Raw genomic sequence first — 20675 nt, forward strand, 5'->3', positions numbered from 1 at the left:
AAAAAGGCAGCTGTAGTTGGATCCGACAAGGCTTCGTGCCAATGCGAGATACAACTGTGGTTGTAGGAGAAGGAGAAGGAGGAGCGGGGAGGGGGGCAAGAGCAGTGCTGGGAATCAAATGGACTGAACCATTTCGAGGCAGGGGGTATCTCCGATGGTGCGTTGCTCACATTTTTGTTTTGTTTTATTTTTTATCCAGCGTTTTTCATCATATTTAAGCATATCCTGCTCTTTATTAAGGAAAAGAGAGTTTTAAAAATGCTATAATATTTGGGAGTGCTTGGGTTGAATTTGGGCTGGTTATGCCTATGGTCATAGTCATAGGCTGTTGCTGCTGAGTGTTTAAAGATTTCAGTGTCTTAATAATAAAAAACCAAATTAAGAGATCTTTATTGTTTGTGTATCTTTTATTCTGGTCTAATTTCTTAGAACATCACCCAAATGGTTCCCTTTTATTTACTTTTTCTAAAAAAATGTACCATTTACTTGTCATCTTTTCAAAATAAACATATTAAAAAAAAAAATCTGTTTTTTTTACCGAAAATGTACCGAACTGAAATTTCCAAGGAACCAAACCGAAATCTGATTTAGCGTACCACTACACCCCTAATATATACATACACACACACTATATTAAAGTAGCCTATGGCTTAACGATAATACACTTGTGTAGTCAAATCAATCACTTGCTCCTGAGCATTTTACCAATGATGCTGGAACCTATCGTTCGTGTTTTTCCGCAGTACGACTTTGTGGAACTCTTGGATGGCAGCCGGCTTATCTCCAATGAACACCGCGCCCCGAGCGAGCCCGAGTGGGGAGTCCGCCCAGAGCACCAGGTGGTGGTCCACCAGGCGGGGTTCATCCAGTACCTAGACGCTGGGGTGTGGCACCTGGCATTCTACAATGACGGACGCAGTGTAGAAGCGGTGTCCTACAACACCATCATTCAGGGTAAGACTGTTTTGAACTGAAAATGCCGTATTGGCCGTCTGTTTTTTGGAGACCTTTGAAAATGGGTCTCAGAGTCGGTACTTCATGTTAACCCTTAATCCATGGTTTAAGTGACACACCGCAGTTTTATTCTCTGATATGGGTTATACAAAAAAAAAAAAAAATTAGAATTAGGCTTTTTCCCAATGTGGATAAAAATCACGGACCATCAACTCACGAGCCTTTGACCAGAGCCACGTCCTTCACTCATGTGCACAAGATGTGCATTGTACTTAATGTGCACTGTAAACAAGTCGACATTAGCCACGACTGCTACAGTGCCTGCAAAGTATTCTTGCCCCTTGAACGTTTTCCATAATTTGTGACCTTATAATCACAAACTTGCGTGTATGTAGCACGTCCGCCTCACAGTTCAGAGGTCGTGGGTTCGATCCCGGCTCCGGCTTCCCTGTGTCGAGTTTGCATGTTCTCCCCGTGCCTGTGTGGGTTTTCTCCGAGTACTCCGGTTTCCACCCACATTCCAAAAACATGCATGGTAAGTTGATTGGATTCTCTAAATTGCCCCTAGGTGTGATTGTGAGTGTGGATGTTTGTCTCTGTGTGCCCTGGGATTGGCTGGCAACCAATTCCGGGTGTCCCCCGCCTACTGCCCGAAGACAGCTGGGATAGGCTCCTGCACGCCCCGCTATATGCAGTATTTAAATGGACAGAACATATGAATGAATATAGTGTAAATATATATTATAGCCATTGGCTAGTTTCCATCTGGAGTTCTTTGGCAGGTTGATGTAACATTTAAAGTATACTTGTGGACTTTTTACTGAGAATCAACAGGAGTATAAAATTATTTTTACCAATGTTTGGCAATTGTTGCAATGCCCCAAGGAAGGAAAGGGGGCGATAAAAACAAAGTTTGATTTGAATATAAAATATGTATTTTTAAACAAACTTTATTTTTACTAGCAATCTAGCTGCTTTCAAAACATGCAATATAAAAACATAAAATAAATACTTAAAGGGGGAGTCAACGCAAACATTTTTTTTCAAGAATATGTTCTATGCAAGCCCACTAGTTGAAACAGGGCATTCTGATAAATATCGCATTTGTGGAATAAGGGTTAATCCACTCGTTTTTAGCCATCTCTGGGGGCATTTTGTTTTCTGTCGACTGAAAATGACTCAGATTCAGAAAACAGGTCGGCCGCAATTGGTCGTTGGCAGTTGTCATTTTCAGACAAAATGGCCGAACCCAGAGTGCATTTTGCTGCTTAATTTATATTCCACAAATGCAAAATTAATCAGAATGTCGAACTGTCGAAGAACTTAACTTATGGATGTATGAGTCATAACTCCTGCATGGCAGAATGAAGTGAGGTGGGACACTAATGATGTAGTAGTCTTATAAGCTGTATTCACACCTGCACTGTTTGTTCCAGTTTAAACGGACCAGGCTTCGTTTCCCACGGTGGTGCGAACCTTTTATGTAGGTGTGAATACACACAAACGAATCCTGGTGTGGATCAAACAACGTCACACATGTAGATATGTTAACAGAATGTAGTTCACCTGCAAAAAATACAGCGTTGATATTCCACAATAGTTTCAGTAAGGCTCCTGAAGCCAAAAGAAACGTGCCCGACGGGTGTGCCCGACAAATGCTAAATGAGCTTTCACTTGTAGAGCATTTTTCTACCTCAGGTACTCAAAGCGCTTTAACACAGTTTCCTCATTTACCTTCTGATGACGCTGCATCAGGAGCAACTTGGGGTTCAGTATCTTGCTCAAGGACACTTTGGCATGGTCGTAAGGGTTGAGGTTTGAATCCACAACATCCGGGTTGGGAGACGACCACTCTACCACAAAGCCATGCTGCCCCGAATACTGACTCTTTGTCGAATCGCCGGTCACACCTTCTTTATCTGATTTGTTGTTTTCCTTTTCTTAAAAATCAAGTTAGAAGTAGAAGGTAGGGTTGGCGAGGGATCTTTTTTTCACAGATCATTTTTCTAATGCACAACTCTCACTTTGACAATGACAGTTTTAAAAAATTGAGAAGAAAATCTTTTTTTTTATGCTGAAAACTGAATCCCTGCCCCCCCCCCCTCAATTAACATTCTCTGAATGGCTAAGTCACATCAGGTGTTTGTTCCATAATTTGTTGTTTTCCTAGTTGTCCGCCCATTAACTTTTCAACAAACTAAAGAAAAAAATCAGCCCTGTCAACTTAATTGTTGTCAAGTACTGGGCCTTTCCAGCTTTACATGTGAGACAAAACACAAACCAACTGGATTAAGACGGGGAGAAGAAAAATTCCACCCGTTTCACGAACAAGTCAAACTTTCAGACTTTTCCGCAAGCTTGCAGGCGGACGAGAGTTATTCCTTGGGAGAATCGCTGATCATTGGCTGCCATGCCGTAATAAAAGCCATGCATGGGCATTGATTCTTCCAGCCACACAACTTGGAGGCTTTAGAAAAAGGCTGAAAATATTTATTTTTTCCTATATTTCCTTCGGGGGCAAAAGTTTCATCGATTGGGCCCTCCCAAATATGAAGGTATCGACGAGCCTGGCGGAAATTGCCGGGGTCCACCTCCAGCTAATACAAACATCCAATACAATTGGAACATCCAAATCAATCCAGAGTAATAACCCCCTTAAAAAAAAGTTTGCCCTCTTCACACTTATCAAAATGACGTCCTTTTGGGAGTCTGTCAAGTGCGCTCCGGCTCTTACCCTGTAGGATGTGTCAGATTAACTTCAAGTCGGAGAGGGCTTAAAACACTTGGGAGATTGCTCCACTCGGCTTGATCATCAGGGCGTTGGGTCGCGATAGGAGGATAAAAAAAAGTAGGAGAGACGAGGAATACATGTTGAGGAAATTGAATTATTTGTTCTAATTTGAAATGCTTTTTGTGACTTTTATTTGACAGATGCGAGCAGGCGCGTTACGGAGTCTTAAACCTTAGTGGAATGGATACACTTTGCCTTTGCCTTACACAAATAAGGGATGCTTGGTGGTGGTGGTGGAGTGGGGATGGATGGGGCACTGTCTCGTGTTGAAGTGTGCACTTGTCAAAAAGTTACTTTAAAAGCCATCTCCCCCAGATGTGCAGGAGGGTGACAGTGGCGTGATGCGTTATTAATAGTCTGACTTCCCGCAGAGTCTGTCACCGAGTGCGCACACAACTGCTACGGGAACGGCGAGTGCATGGCGGGCTCCTGTCACTGCTTCCCAGGATTCATCGGGCCGTACTGTTCCAGAGGTAATTATCCACTTTTATGTGAGTGTGTGTGCATATATATACTGTGAATATATATATATATATATATATATATATGTATATGTATATATGTGTGTATATATATATATATATATATATATATATATATATATAAAATCTATACCAGTCGTGGGCGTGCTGGAGCCTATCCCAGCTGTCTTCGGGCAGCAGGTGGGGGACACCCTGAATTGGTTGCCAGCAATTTAGAGTGTCCAAACAACTTACCATGCATGTTTTTCGAATGTGGGAGAAAACCGGAGTACCCGGAGAAAACCCACGCAGGCACGGGGAGAACATGCAAACTCCACACAGGGAGGCCGGAGCCGGGATCGAACCCACGACCTCTGAACTGTGAGGCGGACGTGCTAACCAGTCGACCACCGTGCCGCCTATGAGAAACTAAATGCAGTGAACGTTCTTGTTAGTGAGGAATAATTATATGTAATAATATGTAAAAATAACATACTGATAGTAAAGATTTTTTTTAAAATATGGAATTCATCAAAATGTGACTTTATGAGGTTTTGGCCTGACTGACGCCAGTGAATTGAGTCAATACCAGAATTTCATTTTTATTTTTTTTTATTTATGTTTTGGGGGTTTCGTGCTAAATTATCGTTGTATGTTAAATCAACTATAGTGCTGTAAGTATTTTTCAGGATTTCCTTTTTGTACTCTGAACTAGGGCTGCAGGATATTGTAAAAACATGATATGCGACATGCACGTTGACTATGGCGATATTGATATTATTGCGATCTTTAGCATGTATCTAAAGACATTACATTTTCTTATCTAATGAAAGAAGGACATTTTTTTCATGTCGCAAAATAAGCAAGCCCAATGTGTTCTTAGCAACAAATTAATTGTAATTCCCCTAGATAATGTCCAACTATTGAGTGGTGATTCATGTGTAAGTTTGCATCTGACTGGTCAGATTCAGATAAAAGCATAAAATTCCATAAGAAAATTGTTGCATGTCTTTGCGATATACATATTGCATAGGCCAATATCGATATTTTTTCGATATATTGTGCAGCCCTTCTCGGAACTTACTGTTTTTACTTCTTTTTTTTGTCCACGTCTCCAAGCTGCCTGCCCTGTCCTGTGCAGCGGAAATGGCCAATACACCAGGGGGCGCTGTCAGTGCTACAGTGGCTGGAAGGGCACTGAGTGTGATGTGGCCTCGGGCCAGTGCGTGGACCCTCAGTGCAGGGGCCACGGGGTGTGCGTGTCAGGAAACTGTTTGTGCAACACCGGCTGGAGAGGAAATAACTGCGAACAAGGTAATACAGTTTCCCCCCACTACAGTGCAGATTTTGTGGGGAACATATTATTTTAATGGGTAATGCCTTAAAAGCATTTAATGCACTTAAAATGCACTTAAAAAGTGTGTTTTGATAAGCTTGAAGCGTGTGGGAGGGGTAAACATTTTTTTTTAATTATATGGTCTCTATAGGGTGGGTGTGGAATGTATACTGCGATGAAGAGGGGTTCACTCATTGATTCTCAAAATGTGGTGTAGTAGTGGTACGTGAATCAAGCACTGCCCGAGTACAGATCAGTGGTTCAACATTTAAGTTAAATACATTTTGCATTTAATCATTTTAAAGTTAAATACATTTAAATTGAATAAAGTACTGTTTGTTTTTAAACATTTATGTAGGAATGGTTTTATTTCACTTTTATGTGGCATTCATAGTCTTATTGAAACATTATTCAAGTACAGTTGTGTTTTTCATATTTTCATATATTTTAACACATTGTTACTTTTGAAACTGTGCATAATGTAATAGTGTCTTGCAGTAGTATCTAATATAATTTTTAGGGAAGAAAACCTCTGCTTCCTTTTGAGGTGGTACACATTTTGAGGACCACTGCACCAAACCTTTTTGTCATACCATGAATACCCCCACACATACGTATTGATGATTCTCCAAAAGTAGAACATAGCACATTTCTTCTCCTAAATCTAAAAATTAGAACTCTCAGGCATTGTCTCCTTTTTAACTCCAAAAAACATTTAAGATGTTGCATTGAAAAATAAATAATCAAAACAAAATCAAAATAGTTAATCAATCTGCATTTGTTATATTTAACTCAAAACATTTACCACCAAGCCTGCAGCACCGTTGTATAAGTCCCTTTTCGACAGGCATTTAAACTAAATATCAGAAACAAAACACTAATATTAATATTCAATATTTCTGAGCTTGAATGGGACATTTGCGCTGACACGTGGCTGTTGTGAGTTTTGGACAGCAGTGCCACTGGTTGTATAGAGAAATAAGTTGTAGTGCACAAATATCACTTTATTGATGTGTTTATGAAATGACTGATAATATTTACTTATCATCATGAATATAAATTGTTAAACGTTTCCACGTACCCGCTGCGATGTGCTTGTGTACCCCTGGTTGGGAAACACTGCACTAGTGGACAGTCACAAAATATTGGCGTGTAGCTGTTTAATGTCTGTTTTCAAGTTGGCCAAGCACATAATGCGTCGTATGTTGTTATCGATGCCCGTGGAATAAATTAATTTGGGCAGCTAATAGGCTAACCTATCGTCGAGTTTCGCAGTCGCCCGTTCCGATCAATCAATCAATAGCGTCATTTAAGAGAGAGCGTCATTCTTTTCTCTCCCAGGGCCGATCCGCTTGGCCGCGTTTAAAGGTATCGACCTGCACGCCGGCCAAAGGCAATTATCGGCTCAGATTTACATGCACGGGTTAGCGACCTCACATGCATGAAGCAACTGAATGAATGAAGGTTTGCCTTTGAAGGGAAGATGGGAAGGATGTTGTTTTCATTGGCTTTTGTAGTTTGTTCTTTAGTGGTGCATGGATGGCTAAGGCATAGATCAAGGGAGAACCCACTTGTGCAGGTCTGGTTACATTTACCAATCTATTAAACTAATGCACATCTCTTTGTAGACATCATATTAGCAACAGACCTCATATTTTTTCGCAAAGCATCCTCAAAAATATTTTTCAAAAATATGAGGCACTTCAAGTCTTCACTGATCTTAATGTACATGTTTTTGTAAACATCAATTTAGCCTTCATTGCGCATGTTTTTTATAAGCTATGTACACAGTTTAGACCCTTAAATGTAACTTATGTATACATTTTCGTAAACACTGACCATAATTTAGGTCCAATATCATTTCTCCCGCTTAACCCTAAATCTTTGTCTCCTCTCCTTCCACGAACTCTTTGTTGGGGAAGCGAAGACAAACGTATTCAATGATTCAATGAAGTTATGTGATCTTGTATACATTCATGTCTACCCGTACAACGCAAGTCACAGTCATGTTTTTGTAAGCATCAAATACAATTCAGTCTTCATTGAAACTAATGTGCATGGTTTTGACAGCTTTGAATACAATGTGAGCCTTAAACTTAACTTAACTTAATATATTTTTGTAAGCATTAAATACAATCAAGTCTTTGAGAAAGAAAGTGTACCTGTTTTTGCAAACAATTTTTTGGGTTTTGCAAAGACAATTTAGAGTCATAAATCAACCTAACATACATGTTTTTATAACCATCGAGAACAAATTAACTTTTAATATGTCTTATGTCTTATGCTTCTTCAGAAACACTGCGTCTTCAATTAATGTACTGTAACTAACGTAGAGAGATGGGCACTTAACCATTTTTTTGCCGGTCCTTTCTCTGTCTGCGACCTGGGCATCCTTCCGTCATTGTCCCTCCATCCTTATTCATGAACAGAATCATCCTCCTACCCTGTCCGTCCTCATCATTTTGAAGCGCTTCCATCCCAGATGGACGGCCATTTTGAGGACGAAGGATGGGAACCTTTTTAAAAAGAACGGATTTAGCAATGATGGAAGTGGGTTTTCGTCCATCCCTATAATTGTCCCTAAACCGGATCAAGTACCGACTGACGTGTTTTGTTGGGTTCATTTAAAAAGAAAGACCAATGTTCTCTACTGCAATACCACGGAGAAGCCATTACTAGAGCGTGCACAACACTATAGTGCTCTTTTTCATGTGCGTTCCCTGCAGTATTGTTCTCACAGGCATAGTCTGCCCTCTAGTGGACACCCATTTCACTGAGGAAAAGGGTGGATAGCAATTTTGTTTTAACTAACTGTTAACTAATGTAACCTTATACCTTTGCATATGAAATATGTCCTTGTCGGGGACATCTCTAAAGTGTAAAAATCTCTCCAAATGGTTCATGCCCAAGCCAGCTCCGCCAAACAGCAAAAGCTATTTTGCGATAATTATTTTTATTGCAAAATAACACAATAAAATCTGAAAACATTGTGTTATAACACGAACGTTTTGCAATGAAATGCAATCTTAAATATTCTCGTGATGTCCGCTGGCTAATTGCTTTCTCTCTTAAACATGTTGCAATTCAATTCACTCACAATACTCCCAGCCACTAAGTGGATATGAATAGGCAATTAGCCAGCTGAAGAGCTTTAAATAATGTCATGCCATGCACAGATGCTTTTTTTTTTTTCGGGCGGCGGGTGTGGCGGACGGACTGACGGAATGTAAGGACGGAAGTGCTTTAAAAGGACGAGGACGGACGGGGTCGGAGGACGATTCTTTTTAAGAATAAGGACGGAGAGACGATGATGGAAGGGTACCCAGGTGGCGCATGAAGGACGAACTGGCAAATTGGGGTAAAGTGCCGATCCGTCCGATGTAAATAACGACGGACGGACTGACCGATGACGATTACGGATGACGGACCGGCAATATTTATTGACACGCCCACTTCTCATAATGGGCATAGTACACTTTTTTCTGAACATATAATACCATGTAGTCATGAATTAACCCAATATACTTACATACATAATACATTATGTAATACAAAACATTATATATATATATATATATATATATATATATATATATATATATATATATATATATATATATATATAAGTTCTTAAGGCAATTTATAGTCTGCAGTGAACCAAGTGTACATGATTTTTAGACTGCGGGAGGAAGTAGCAGCGATGTTCAGCAATGCAGTGCTAACACTCATCCACTGTGCAATGCAGTGTCTTACAGTAACTGAATGTATCAGCGGGGCACTAATTATGCTCCTTTTCCTAGCACGTTTAATGGAATATCATCAGACTGTAAGTACAAAAGAGATCAGAGCTTAAGAGTGTTGGTGTATAGCAGGAACTAATAAAGAGTTAAAAAAAAACAAGGCAGCTGTGTGATAGAGTGTTTCCACTCAAGTTAAAATAATCTTAAATGCAAATAACACAAAGTGGACTAGTGTTAAAGTGACATCGCTCACTGTGTGTGCTCAGTGGACTGCGTGGACCCAAAGTGCTCCGGACATGGCACTTGTCATCATGGCGAGTGCCACTGCAACCCGGGCTGGGGCGGAGTCAGCTGCGAGATCCTGAAGAGCACTTGTCCTGAGCAGTGCTCCAGTCACGGAACCTTCAACACCGACTCTGGGACGTGCGTCTGTGAGGACAACTGGACCGGAGCTGACTGCTCAATAGGTCAGAACCACTTCCTTTTATGCATGAGTGTAGTGTATTGTGTGATGTATTGCAATATGGGAATGTCATGACATGTATTTTGTGAAACTACTCTTGAGTAACATGGCATGTCAAACAAATTTTAGAACTGCTGGAAATTGCCCAACTATGCAAAAGAAGCATTCAATAGACGCCTCAAATCAAAATAGCAAACTTCCTTTGTCTTTTTGGACATGGTTTCCTGAGACTTTTTGTGGGTCATGTTAGACATGTCCACCAAATTTCTTGCTAATTGAAACCGATTTGGAAACTGAATTTTCAAAAAATGGTGAGGTACTGTATTAGTTTCCTATGTGAATCATCAAATCCCAATGGCATGGCATGTTCAGCCCACGGGGGAAAGAAAACAAAACAACAGCAACAACGCAGGTTCAAATTGGGGTTTCGCAAGTAAATATAGTTCAACTTTGGGAGCAATTGGACAAAATCCCTCAGATACATCTTTGAATAAACCATTTTGGATTTGGCCAAAAGGATCTTTAAATGGCCTTCCTGGATGTTTACCGTATGGCTATCTTGCACATGTTGAGACTTTTTTGTGGGTCTACTCATGATAGACATACCTACCAAATCTCATGTTGCAAAATAAAACTGGTTTTGAGGGCTGCATTTTCACAAATGAGAAGTTATTGTATTAGTTTCCCTGCATAATGATGAGTCATCAAGCTTCTATGCCATGCTCCACCCACATGCAATAACGAAAAGTAGAAGTGTTCACAGTGTAACATTTTCCATCTGTCCAGTGTACGATTCAAATTTGGTAGCAGCGGGACAAAATCTCGAGGAATTTACCCGAAGAAACCCCCCTCATTCTTGAGACTTCTTTGTTAGTTTCTTCATGATAGACATGCCTACCAAATTCCATATTACTAAGTTAAACTGGTTTTGGGGTCAATATTTTCAAATTGGAGAATTACTGTATTACTGTAGTTATAGTTTATGGCCAGTCATTAAACTTTAACGCTAATCTTCTGCTGTGAAAAAGGCAAAAACAAATGGTTCACAATGTAGCACTGCCCATTTGTGTAGTAGGCAATAGGAGCTGCACATTTGGAAGAAATCAAACAAAATCTATCGGTAAGTCAGCCCTTACACAAATGGATTTGGCCAAAATGAGCAGTAAATTTCAGCTTACTTGCTGTGTGTTTGGGGGCATGGCTTTTTGAGACTTTTTTCTCGCTACTCATACATTAAAAAAAAAAAAACCCTAGAAATGACTTCCACATTTTTTTATTTTTTTTTGTTCAAAATAATATTTATTTTGGGGAGGGGTATTTTCCTCTCTTTGCTTTCATAGCATCAAAGGACAGCTAATTACCTCGCAATGTATTTGTACTGCGTCCGCATTTTCCCTTTCAAAGCTGTACACTCAAATTAACTGGAAACATATGATCTTAGTTTATGTACGGTTCCTTTGATGCGCTCACAAAAGAACAACAGATGCGCTAGCCTTAATTAACAGACGTGATCATGAATTACACCGTCTTCTCATACAATTTTGGGGGAAACTATTGTACAAGGTATGTGCAACTTTGACATGCTTAACGGTGATGTGATGCAAAAGATAAGGGCTCGCTATAAACGATCCAGCTCCAACTTGGAAATTAGTCTAAAATGGCCACACCAAAACAAAACAAAAAAATCATGCTGTGGACTTTTTGGAGTTTGTATTAGTTTCTTGTAGTTTGTTTATTTCTTTTGTGTAAAGTGGCGGCTAATAATGAATAACTGGCGAATCGAACGGTCACATACATTTTATGATCACATATTGTTAATGAGGGTGGCATGGACTACCGTATTTTGACCGTGGATTATTTCTGGTCACTCTTATTTCTTTTGAGCATGGTGGAGGCATAATGAATAACTAACCAATGTAATTGGTCATATGAGTGTGTTTTGTGACTGAACGTGACATAGACTTTTTTTTTTACTTTGGATTATTTTTCGTCATTCTGTTTCATTTCTATTGTGCAAGGTGAATACGCGGTGAGAGTAGACATCACATTAACTAAACAACCAATACATATGACAAAGGATGCCATATTTGTTTTTTTTTGACACAGCAGATTATTTATAGGTGTTATGTTTAGGTAGCATTTATTATTAATAAACAACTGGTGATAGGAGTCTACATGATACATGAATGTGATAGAGCCTGAATGAGTACAGTATGCCATTTTTGACTGTGGATTATTTTGAGTAATTTCCATTCATTACTATTGTGTACTGTTTATCATGGATAACTGGTGAGAGGCGCAATCACATACTTAGCGGTATAGATAATGGGTGGATGGACATAAAGGTGTGCCGCAGACAATTTTTTGGACTACATGGATTATTCATTGGCATTGTGTTTATTTGTATTGTGCATAATGACAGTTATAACATTCATAACTGGCATGATCACGTTAATTACATGATCACGTATTTTGGCCCAGCGTGCCATGGACTTTTCTTTTATATTTAGGATTAATAGCAGTCGTCTTTACATTTTTACTGTGCAAAAAAATATTGCGTTCCAGTAATTGTATGACACTTTATGTTGCATGCTGACATGTTCATGACCAATTGTGCCCGATTGTTTTTGTTTCGAAGTGTGTCTCATTATGTTATGCTTTCAACGCAGTGTGCTCCTATTTGATGATCCAATCGTTCTGTGTTGTTAGCGTTTGGGCCACTTGCAAATATTTAGAACATTAAGTGACCAATAAGAATTTTGCTTTGACTGCTCATTTCTCACATTTCAATCTGCGGTAATTAATCAGCTCGACTTTTCAAAATTGTAATCGCCTACAAGTGAATAATTTATTTCACCCACTCAGTCGGACATGAAAGTCTTTGAGCGGAAAAGACGGCTAAATCAAATTATTTCTCCCGTCTCGGCTCTCCTTTCGTAAACCCAAAGTTATTCATTTGCAATGTCCCGCTGATTGAAAGTCTGGAATTTGATGAATGCGAGCCAGGCCCTGGCTTTATGAATTCCTGATGACGCGCTTTGTTTTTACAGCCTTGATTAAATTACAGGGAGAAAAAAAAAAAAAAAACGTCATGAAGCTTCATTATGCTCTTCGTTGGAGATAGTCACAATAGGTGCAAAGTTGTGACACTTGTCGCACACACCGCTTGCAATAAAGGGGCCGACATATGTTAACAACGCAATACTGACACCGTGCATTAATCTTGCGGGACCCGACATATGTTCTTTCTCAAGGTGTCACCCAGGTATCTTATTAGAAAATATGAGACGCTGATTTATTCGCAGCCTTAATCACTCCCCGAACATAAAAAGTCATGTTCTTTTCTTCTTTTTTTTCTTGCAAGGGGCAAGCATTGTTTCCCATCTGAGACTCTTAATTTGTCATCGGGATTTGCTTTGGAGCACAAGTGGACGATGTGTCCGTGCAGAGGCCAGACCCTCACATCTGATATGTCAGCCTGATATATGTGGACTTTCTTTCATTTATGGATTATTTTGAGTTGTTCTCTTTAATTCTATTGTGTAATATAGCGGTAGTCGTAAATAGCTGTGGTTTGCAGTATACGGTGGTGCTTTATATACAAATGAATCGGCTTAAAGAGTTTTTCAAAATACGAGCTATTGTTTGACCGAGCTTTTGCTTATTATTGATTTGAGGTACGAAGGCTATATGGTGGCAGTGAACTCAACTCAACTCACTTCACAACAAGCAGCCCATTAGTATGTAGTGAACAATTCTTCAAAAAAGACCCTCCGTGCTGTTTATTGCCACTCTCAGTTGAAGTTTACTGTCAAAGTAAACATAAACACAAACAAAGAGAATTAGAATTACAATTAGAATTATTCAAAACAACCAAACAACTCCTTATGCTGATGTCGGATAAATGTAGCCCGATTTTGAGCCAACAGACGTGTCTCAGACAAACGTAGTGTCTCATAGCCGATTTTGAGGTGTCTTGATGCATCGTAGCGACATACTTAACAACTGATCGTCTGGAATGTGTGATGTTTAACGACCACGACCACGAAAGTCTGGCATGTCAGATGTTTTGTACGTCTTCACCTTCGGCATTTTGTGACATGTCCTACGTCGTCCTTCGTTTGGTTCTTCGGCATAGACGAATACCGTGCCCACTTACTTAAGACTGGACGTGGCGCGCACAAACAAACAAACGAACAAAATGCCTTTTCTTAGCAGTGAACAAACGCACATGCACCTCCGTCAACATGACTTTGACAGTTGCTTGACCCGCCCCCGCGACGGACCTGCGCCGATTGACTGAATCTTGACAGAAACACACGACGATTGGGCTGGGTCTGGTCAGTGACAGTGTGACGTCTTTCCCAGCTTCCTATTTCTGTCTAAATGATGCTTGTTAGCTTTTGCGTTTGAACTCCTCAACTGGTCAGAGAGTCATCAGATTCATGCGCATGTGACTGAGTGTCCTTTAAACTATTTTCATAGTGGTTTACTTTCTTCAGAGTTTATTTCCTTTGCACAAGGTGGCCTTTTTCATGAACTGCCAAGAGGAGCCATCACATTACCAATATGTCATTGTGCACAAATGTGCCTGGGCATTAATGAGCGTGGCATGTTTTTTTTCTTTTTCAATTGGTTGATCATATTTCATTATTGTATATACCTTTTGTGCAATTTTATCTCTAATAACTAACAAGAAATGATTGCATTACAGTATTGTATGAAATATCTATCATCCCTTATTGTTGTTATTGTTTTAAGTCTGTCTGCTGATGCGTTCAGTGCGGCGTGGTATTTGCACTTTCTTACATCTTATCTTATCTTATCTTACTTTTCAGAGGAAAATGGAAAATGTGTTTTTTTACACAGCGCACAGATTGTTTGTTGCCAGACAATAAAAGCTAGCACAACAAAGATGTTCTTTTCCCTTTCATGTCTGTCTTATGTCTTCACTGAACTAGGATCTCAAAATGGTCCATAGCAGATCGTCTCAGCCCAAAAACTAGGGAGTCTGTTAACCCGCCAGGGTGTGGGTAGGGAATTCCACCAGCTGGACAATTAATGCTGCGGTTCTTCCTTCAATTAAATAAACTTTAATTAACAAGCGTGGAGACTGTGATCGACCGCCTGCAAACCTCCATGCGACTGCGGCGTGTTCAAAGCAGATAAACACTTTGGCGCTAATGAAAAATTGATTACATGGATTCTTTGTGAAGGAGGAACATTTTGCCAATTCGATGACTGTCCCCCAAGAGGTGCTTTTAATATTCTACTGTGTAAGCTGGAGTGGGGGGGGGTGAGGGTGGGGGTAGGACATTTAATCGCAAGCATCTCTCAATTGAAGGAAAAGTCTGACATGGATGAAACAGTGTCACAATCTGTGACAACAATAAGTGGGCTCTCCACCATTTTTAATTGAGTCAAACAGCAGTTTCTTCTACATTTGATGCTTAAGTTATGTAATGGTATACAGGGAGTCCTCATTTTACAAACGAGTTCCGTTCCTATATTGGCGATGTAACATGAATTTCCGCGTATGTTGGATTTCAGTGTTAAAGTCAAAATTTGCATCAAAATACTTTGTATAAAAAAATGAAAACACTGTAAATAAACATCCACCCATCCATTATCCAATCCGCTTATCCTCACAAGGGTCGCAGGCGTGCTGGAGTCTATCCCAGCTGTCGTTTCGGGCAGGAGGCGGGGGACACCCTGCACTGGTTGCCAGCCAAACGCAGGGCACAGAGACACAAACAAGCATTGTAAATAAACATAAAAAAGCTTAAAACGTAAAATTCAAACTCGGAGTTGGGGCTAAAATGGCATGCAACCGGTGGTCACTCAAGCCATGATGTTAGTGCATGTCCTTCTATCACGTCCGTGATGATTGGATTCCATAGATAAGGGCTTCGCAAAAAAACAGCGCTTTACTTTAGCATGTTCGAGAGACATGTACATCTACCAACTGACGATTCGTTCCAATAAACAACAGACATAGACATGAATAGGTAGCTATAGCATGCTCCTTTTGAGCTATGTGCCTACATTGTTGCTGTTTGTTACCTTTGATGGGGCAGACACCCTGCTAATGGCCATCACGCCTGTCCATGCATTAGCTTTGTTGGGAAATTTGCCTCTGCCAACATGGCTGCCACGTAGACACATCTGTGAGCCTGCTCTAGTCTGCTTTATGTCTGTGAAAAGAGCAGGGCAACCCAGAAACACGTGTCCCAGCCTTTCTGCCTGTCGATTGTGCCACAGCGCCATTTACTGGCACTGTGGCCCTTTCTGGAGCTAACAAACTTTGAAAGCTACTATACAAAGGGGCGTTTTGAGTGGACTGCACACTATTTTCTTAAACTCTCTTAGTTTCGGGTTTGTTAACCCATTAAGGACGGGAGTGCATAACCGCGTTTCTACCACTAGAGCCAGGAGCGTTGCTGCGTCTTTCTACCCTTAAAGCCAGTTGGAAAACGTATACGCAGCCGCGCCCGCCCGCGCGAGCTACATTGACTCCAATTGAAACGCGCCGCCAGAAAAGCTCCCTAATGCAGCCGCGCCTCCGCTGCGAGCAGAGCGGGAGGGGCGCAACACAGCTGTAGGCTGCCAAGCATGAGCTGCGGGTGATCGGATGTTTTGATCGGCAATAAAAGGCTTGATCCAATATTCCGACTACCGCAGTTGGTGTGAACATAGCATTGTCTGCTGTGTGTGTGGAGTTTGCGTCTTGTAAGATTGTATATGCCATGAAAAGGTACCTCGCGCGGGGAGCATGGCCAAGAGTTAAAAACACAATCAACTCAATCCAACATTTGAAGAACAAGCAATTGAGAGACTATGGTGAGTTTACGAGGCTCACTGCATTGAATAAAGTCAAGGTGGACACAGCGCAGTATATAAGTGCTGTTATTGCCACAGGGAGACGCATTGTAGGTCACTTGTGGGCAACAGACCCACTATATCATTTTATAATTCACAAAAAGATTAACAGTGATTTTTTTTTCTCGTTGACAAATGCACAAGATAGTTTGTCTATGCACAAGACAATAAAGTTCCTGAGTCGTTTCAATTTAGGAACTCATTGAATAGTTTATTCAAGTGAAGCCTGCATGTGACTATTTTTTCTACTTTGATTATATTCTGAACCATGCAATGTTTAGGTGGCATGTTGTTTATTTGACTTTTTGCATAATTAAGTCTTTTGAGACTGCTGATTATTTTTGATCTGTTAACAACTGTGTTACTAAAAGCTGGTAAATGTAAGTTTTTCAGTTATCTTTGTGACTGAGTAATTGTTGTATTGTGCCAGCAACGGTTTTGTATTTCTTTATGCTTTTGAAAATATATATAGATTTTCGTCAAAATTACGCCAATAATATGGCTGGTTTTTTTTCAGATAATATTGCATAATAGCAGCCACCATAAATACATGGAAAAATATACAGATATTTCATGTGATCGGAATCGGTATCGGTATCGGTATCGGACGATCTCACTCATGCATGATCAGTATCGGTGTCATAAAACCTGATCGGACCATCCCTAAAATGTAGTGCTTCTCTTGCACTGACGCTTTATTTTTACCTCTTCGATTGAAACAGTAAAGATGAATAAACTCAGGTCTGTGTGAAAGCCAAATATCTAAGCTCTCAAATTCTTTTGGAATTATGTTTCTGTCTGCTACAGGGGCTGAGATATTAACTATTTTGTAGGTGTTGAATTTCTGGGAAAACTTCAGGTTTTCAAGGGTAATTCCAAAGATGACCTTAAGCTTTGGGAAGCTGTTGAGCCAGGCGCTTTAGGCCGTAATGGGCTAAATCGATACTGCGCTGGACTCAATTTGTCCGTATACAGTTGTACTTTGAAGCAACACTGTGTCATATGTCAGTTTTTGTTGATTATGGCGGTGCCATGTGGCAAATGCGGTAGTGTTTTGGCAAGTCAACCACATTTCCCATGCGTGCTAGCGCGTAGTGTCGTGAAATCCTGAGATCTCGCTGGCCTGCAAGTTGTACTTAATTAGATTTCTATTTCCAGTGGCTGTGTGAAAGATTAATAGCGATGAGATAATTAATCTAATTTTGTTCAAAGAATACTTTGTTTTTTTTGTTTGTTTTTTGGCTTCTGCGCGTAGACGTTCGAATCGACTTCCATCCTTATAGCGAAAGGAGGAAGTCAGTATGCCGTAAAGCAATTCAGGACAATTTGTATTTTTTTTGTGTGCCAGGGTGGCTTCCATCCTCCTCAAAGTTGCTTAGTGCCAGTAAAAACGATGCAGACCACCACTCCCCCCACCCCCCCGCATGACAAAAGTCCCATTCAACTACTTGTAAGTCAATGTTTCATCAAAAGAGTTGTCAAAAAAAATTATTAAGGTCGATTTCCTGCCCAGTGCTGCTTTAAATGATTGAATGAATCAAGTATTTAAAATGTGTATAATGTAAGCAAAAGTATGCATTGTGTTTGAATGCTGAAATATAATTAGTCATTAACACAGAGAGTCAAAAAAACTGTGCAAATTGTGCAAGTGGATTTGCGTGAACAAAATGCACATGCGGAATTTTTACGAAAACACGCTTTAAGTAAAGTGTGAAACTTTTGCAGGCTCATGTACATTTCCTGGAGCCACTTCAGATTGTGAGAATACACCCCAGCCTCCATGCTGACTGTCACACTTTTTATCCTCGCTTCTCCCCAAGTGTTAGCCTCGGCCCGCCGTGCTCTGATGTATCGCCTCAGCCAGATAACGCCGACTCAAAGAGGTCTGCTTCGCTTTTGTCAAAGTCCAGACGACTTATGGCAGCGTGTTTGGATGCTCCTCACACTTTTCTTCCCACATGCCTTGCGTGAATAAATACAAAAAATAAATGCTGTGCAGGATGCACAATCACTAGAATGTAAGTTTGTGCTGTTGTGTTCTGAACGTCTCTGATTCAGACAATGTGAGTCATAGCACTTTTCTTCCTTTCCGACTTCCAAGTAAATTACCAAGTGAATTTCTTTAACCGTTGCTGAACTTGCTCTCTTCACTTGCTCTTATCTCAAAACTAAAACTTTTCACAACTTATTATCAAACATCTGTCTATTATACATGGTTAGAATTTTGTATCAATTGACAAAATCTGTCTGAGATGTTAATTTTTTCTTTAAAGTGGCCTAAATGAACAACAGCTTCAAACCAAAATGGCCGATTACCCGTGTGTTTTCAGTCAGACCTTATTGATGCTTTTTGCTCACAAGCGTATTGTTGAGGCTCACCCAACCAACCCTTACCAAGCCCTTCGCACTGGGATGAATACGCCTGTGAAATTTTGTGAGTTTTTAAAATGGGGATTTGGACATACATTTCGGCATATTTAAGTAATATTGCTTGAGGGTCTTTGAAGCGATCTCAAAGTTATATAAATCACATCGCGAGTCGATCACACGTCACATGACATCAAACATGTTATCGCATTTACAACTAAAGCACCAAGATGACAGAGGAAAAACAAAGGGAGAACATCACAGAAATGCCTGACTATTCTGTTTGAATGTGCCTTCAATGAATGTAATGATATGCATTATAAAGGATTTTATGTACTGTATGTGGGGAGATGATAATACAGCAGTATTAGATGTCATAATACTTCATTACTGGGCAAAACATTAGGCACACCTGGGGTCCATTTCATAAAGCAGGTTCAACAAACTCTTAAATCTAATCTGAAGTCTGAGTTGATCTACTCTGAGATAGGAAACGCTGAGTTTCCGGTTCCAGAACAGCTTTCACAAGTTCGTGAAACATAGCTAATGTTCTTTGTGCAAACCAATCAGCCAATTGATTGAGTGAAATGTGTCTGAGGTTTGTTAAAAGTTTCCAGCAAGTAAATGCAACAATGCAGCTGACGTCCGTATGCATTTCCAACTTGTTAAATGTTTGAATGTAAACTCACTGAACAGCATAATAAAAGGATTGTATGCCCTTCAAGGTTATTTTAGTTAACAAAATAACTCAAACTAAAATTGAAAAAACATTTTTGTTAACGAAACAATCTAAAAACAAAAAGTCTTTAAAAAAAAAAGAAAACTAACAACCTACATTTCAATTTTACAAAACCAACTAAAACTAACTCTAATTATAGCAAAATTGTTTGTTTTCATCTTTGTCAGTTAATATATGAGCCTTCGAGGTTGATTTTAAATGTATTCATTTCAGTATTACTGCATGGCCGCTAGACAAAAGAAGAGATGGTGGAACAGGAGTTGTGGTCCTCCTAATGTGTGTCGCACAGAAGTGACATCATCTATCAGCAGCCAATAAAACCGAGCCACCAGAAGATGTCGCTCCTAGGTGATGAGTTTGTGTGTTTGGCTTTTGGCTCCAATGACTTCCCTGCTTTTGTCATTTAACTCAGCCTGAAACGCAATGCTAGGTAAGAAGGTAGTTCCTTTTTTAGTTCATATTAGAAAAAAATACATACAGTATAGAAAAAATAGTACACTGTGCAACCAGGTTTAATACTTCTCCAAAGGATTTCAAGCCAAAAAAATGAACTTTAGAAATTGACACTTTTGAAATTGCACTTATCGTAATTCAAAGTCTCTGGACTGCTATACTGTACCTGTATTATCAAAATATTTAAAACATATTTTTGTTGAATTTTTACTGCACCGAACTTACCGATTTTTTTTTTTTTTATCTTGCACATTATACACACATTGAAAAAGAAAACTAATGCTAAAACTAACAAAAACTAAACTAAACGTAAGTGTTTTGGGGAAAACTAAAATTAATAAAACCTAAACAAAGCCACACTGAAAACAAATTCAAACTCAAAAGGAAGTAAAAACTAAATATAATTAAAATCCCCAAACTTGAATAACCCTGATGCAATTCGGATGGACAATGTAAGGGAATCATGTGAGATAACTTTATTACAGGTCAAAA

At 39.7% G+C, this 20675-nt stretch overlaps 1 protein-coding gene across 4 annotated transcripts in view; it reads left to right on the forward strand.

Annotated features, from left to right (window-relative positions):
- LOC147151930 (teneurin-3) overlaps nucleotides 1-20675 on the forward strand; it is a 291176-nt gene that overhangs the window by 170917 nt on the left and 99584 nt on the right. For all 4 annotated transcript variants that reach the window (XM_086022097.1, XM_086022105.1, XM_086022112.1 and 1 more), the window contains 4 exons: nucleotides 744-954; nucleotides 4117-4218; nucleotides 5326-5520; nucleotides 9549-9749. In XM_086022097.1, the coding sequence (XP_085878223.1) occupies nucleotides 744-954; nucleotides 4117-4218; nucleotides 5326-5520; nucleotides 9549-9749 (709 nt within the window). The remainder of the gene's footprint in view (nucleotides 1-743; nucleotides 955-4116; nucleotides 4219-5325; nucleotides 5521-9548; nucleotides 9750-20675) is intronic.

The sequence above is a fragment of the Filicampus tigris genome, chromosome 2 (assembly GCF_054856515.1).
Source record: "Filicampus tigris isolate MCC_2025a chromosome 2, RoL_Ftig_1.0, whole genome shotgun sequence".
Classification (NCBI taxonomy): domain Eukaryota; kingdom Metazoa; phylum Chordata; class Actinopteri; order Syngnathiformes; family Syngnathidae; genus Filicampus; species Filicampus tigris.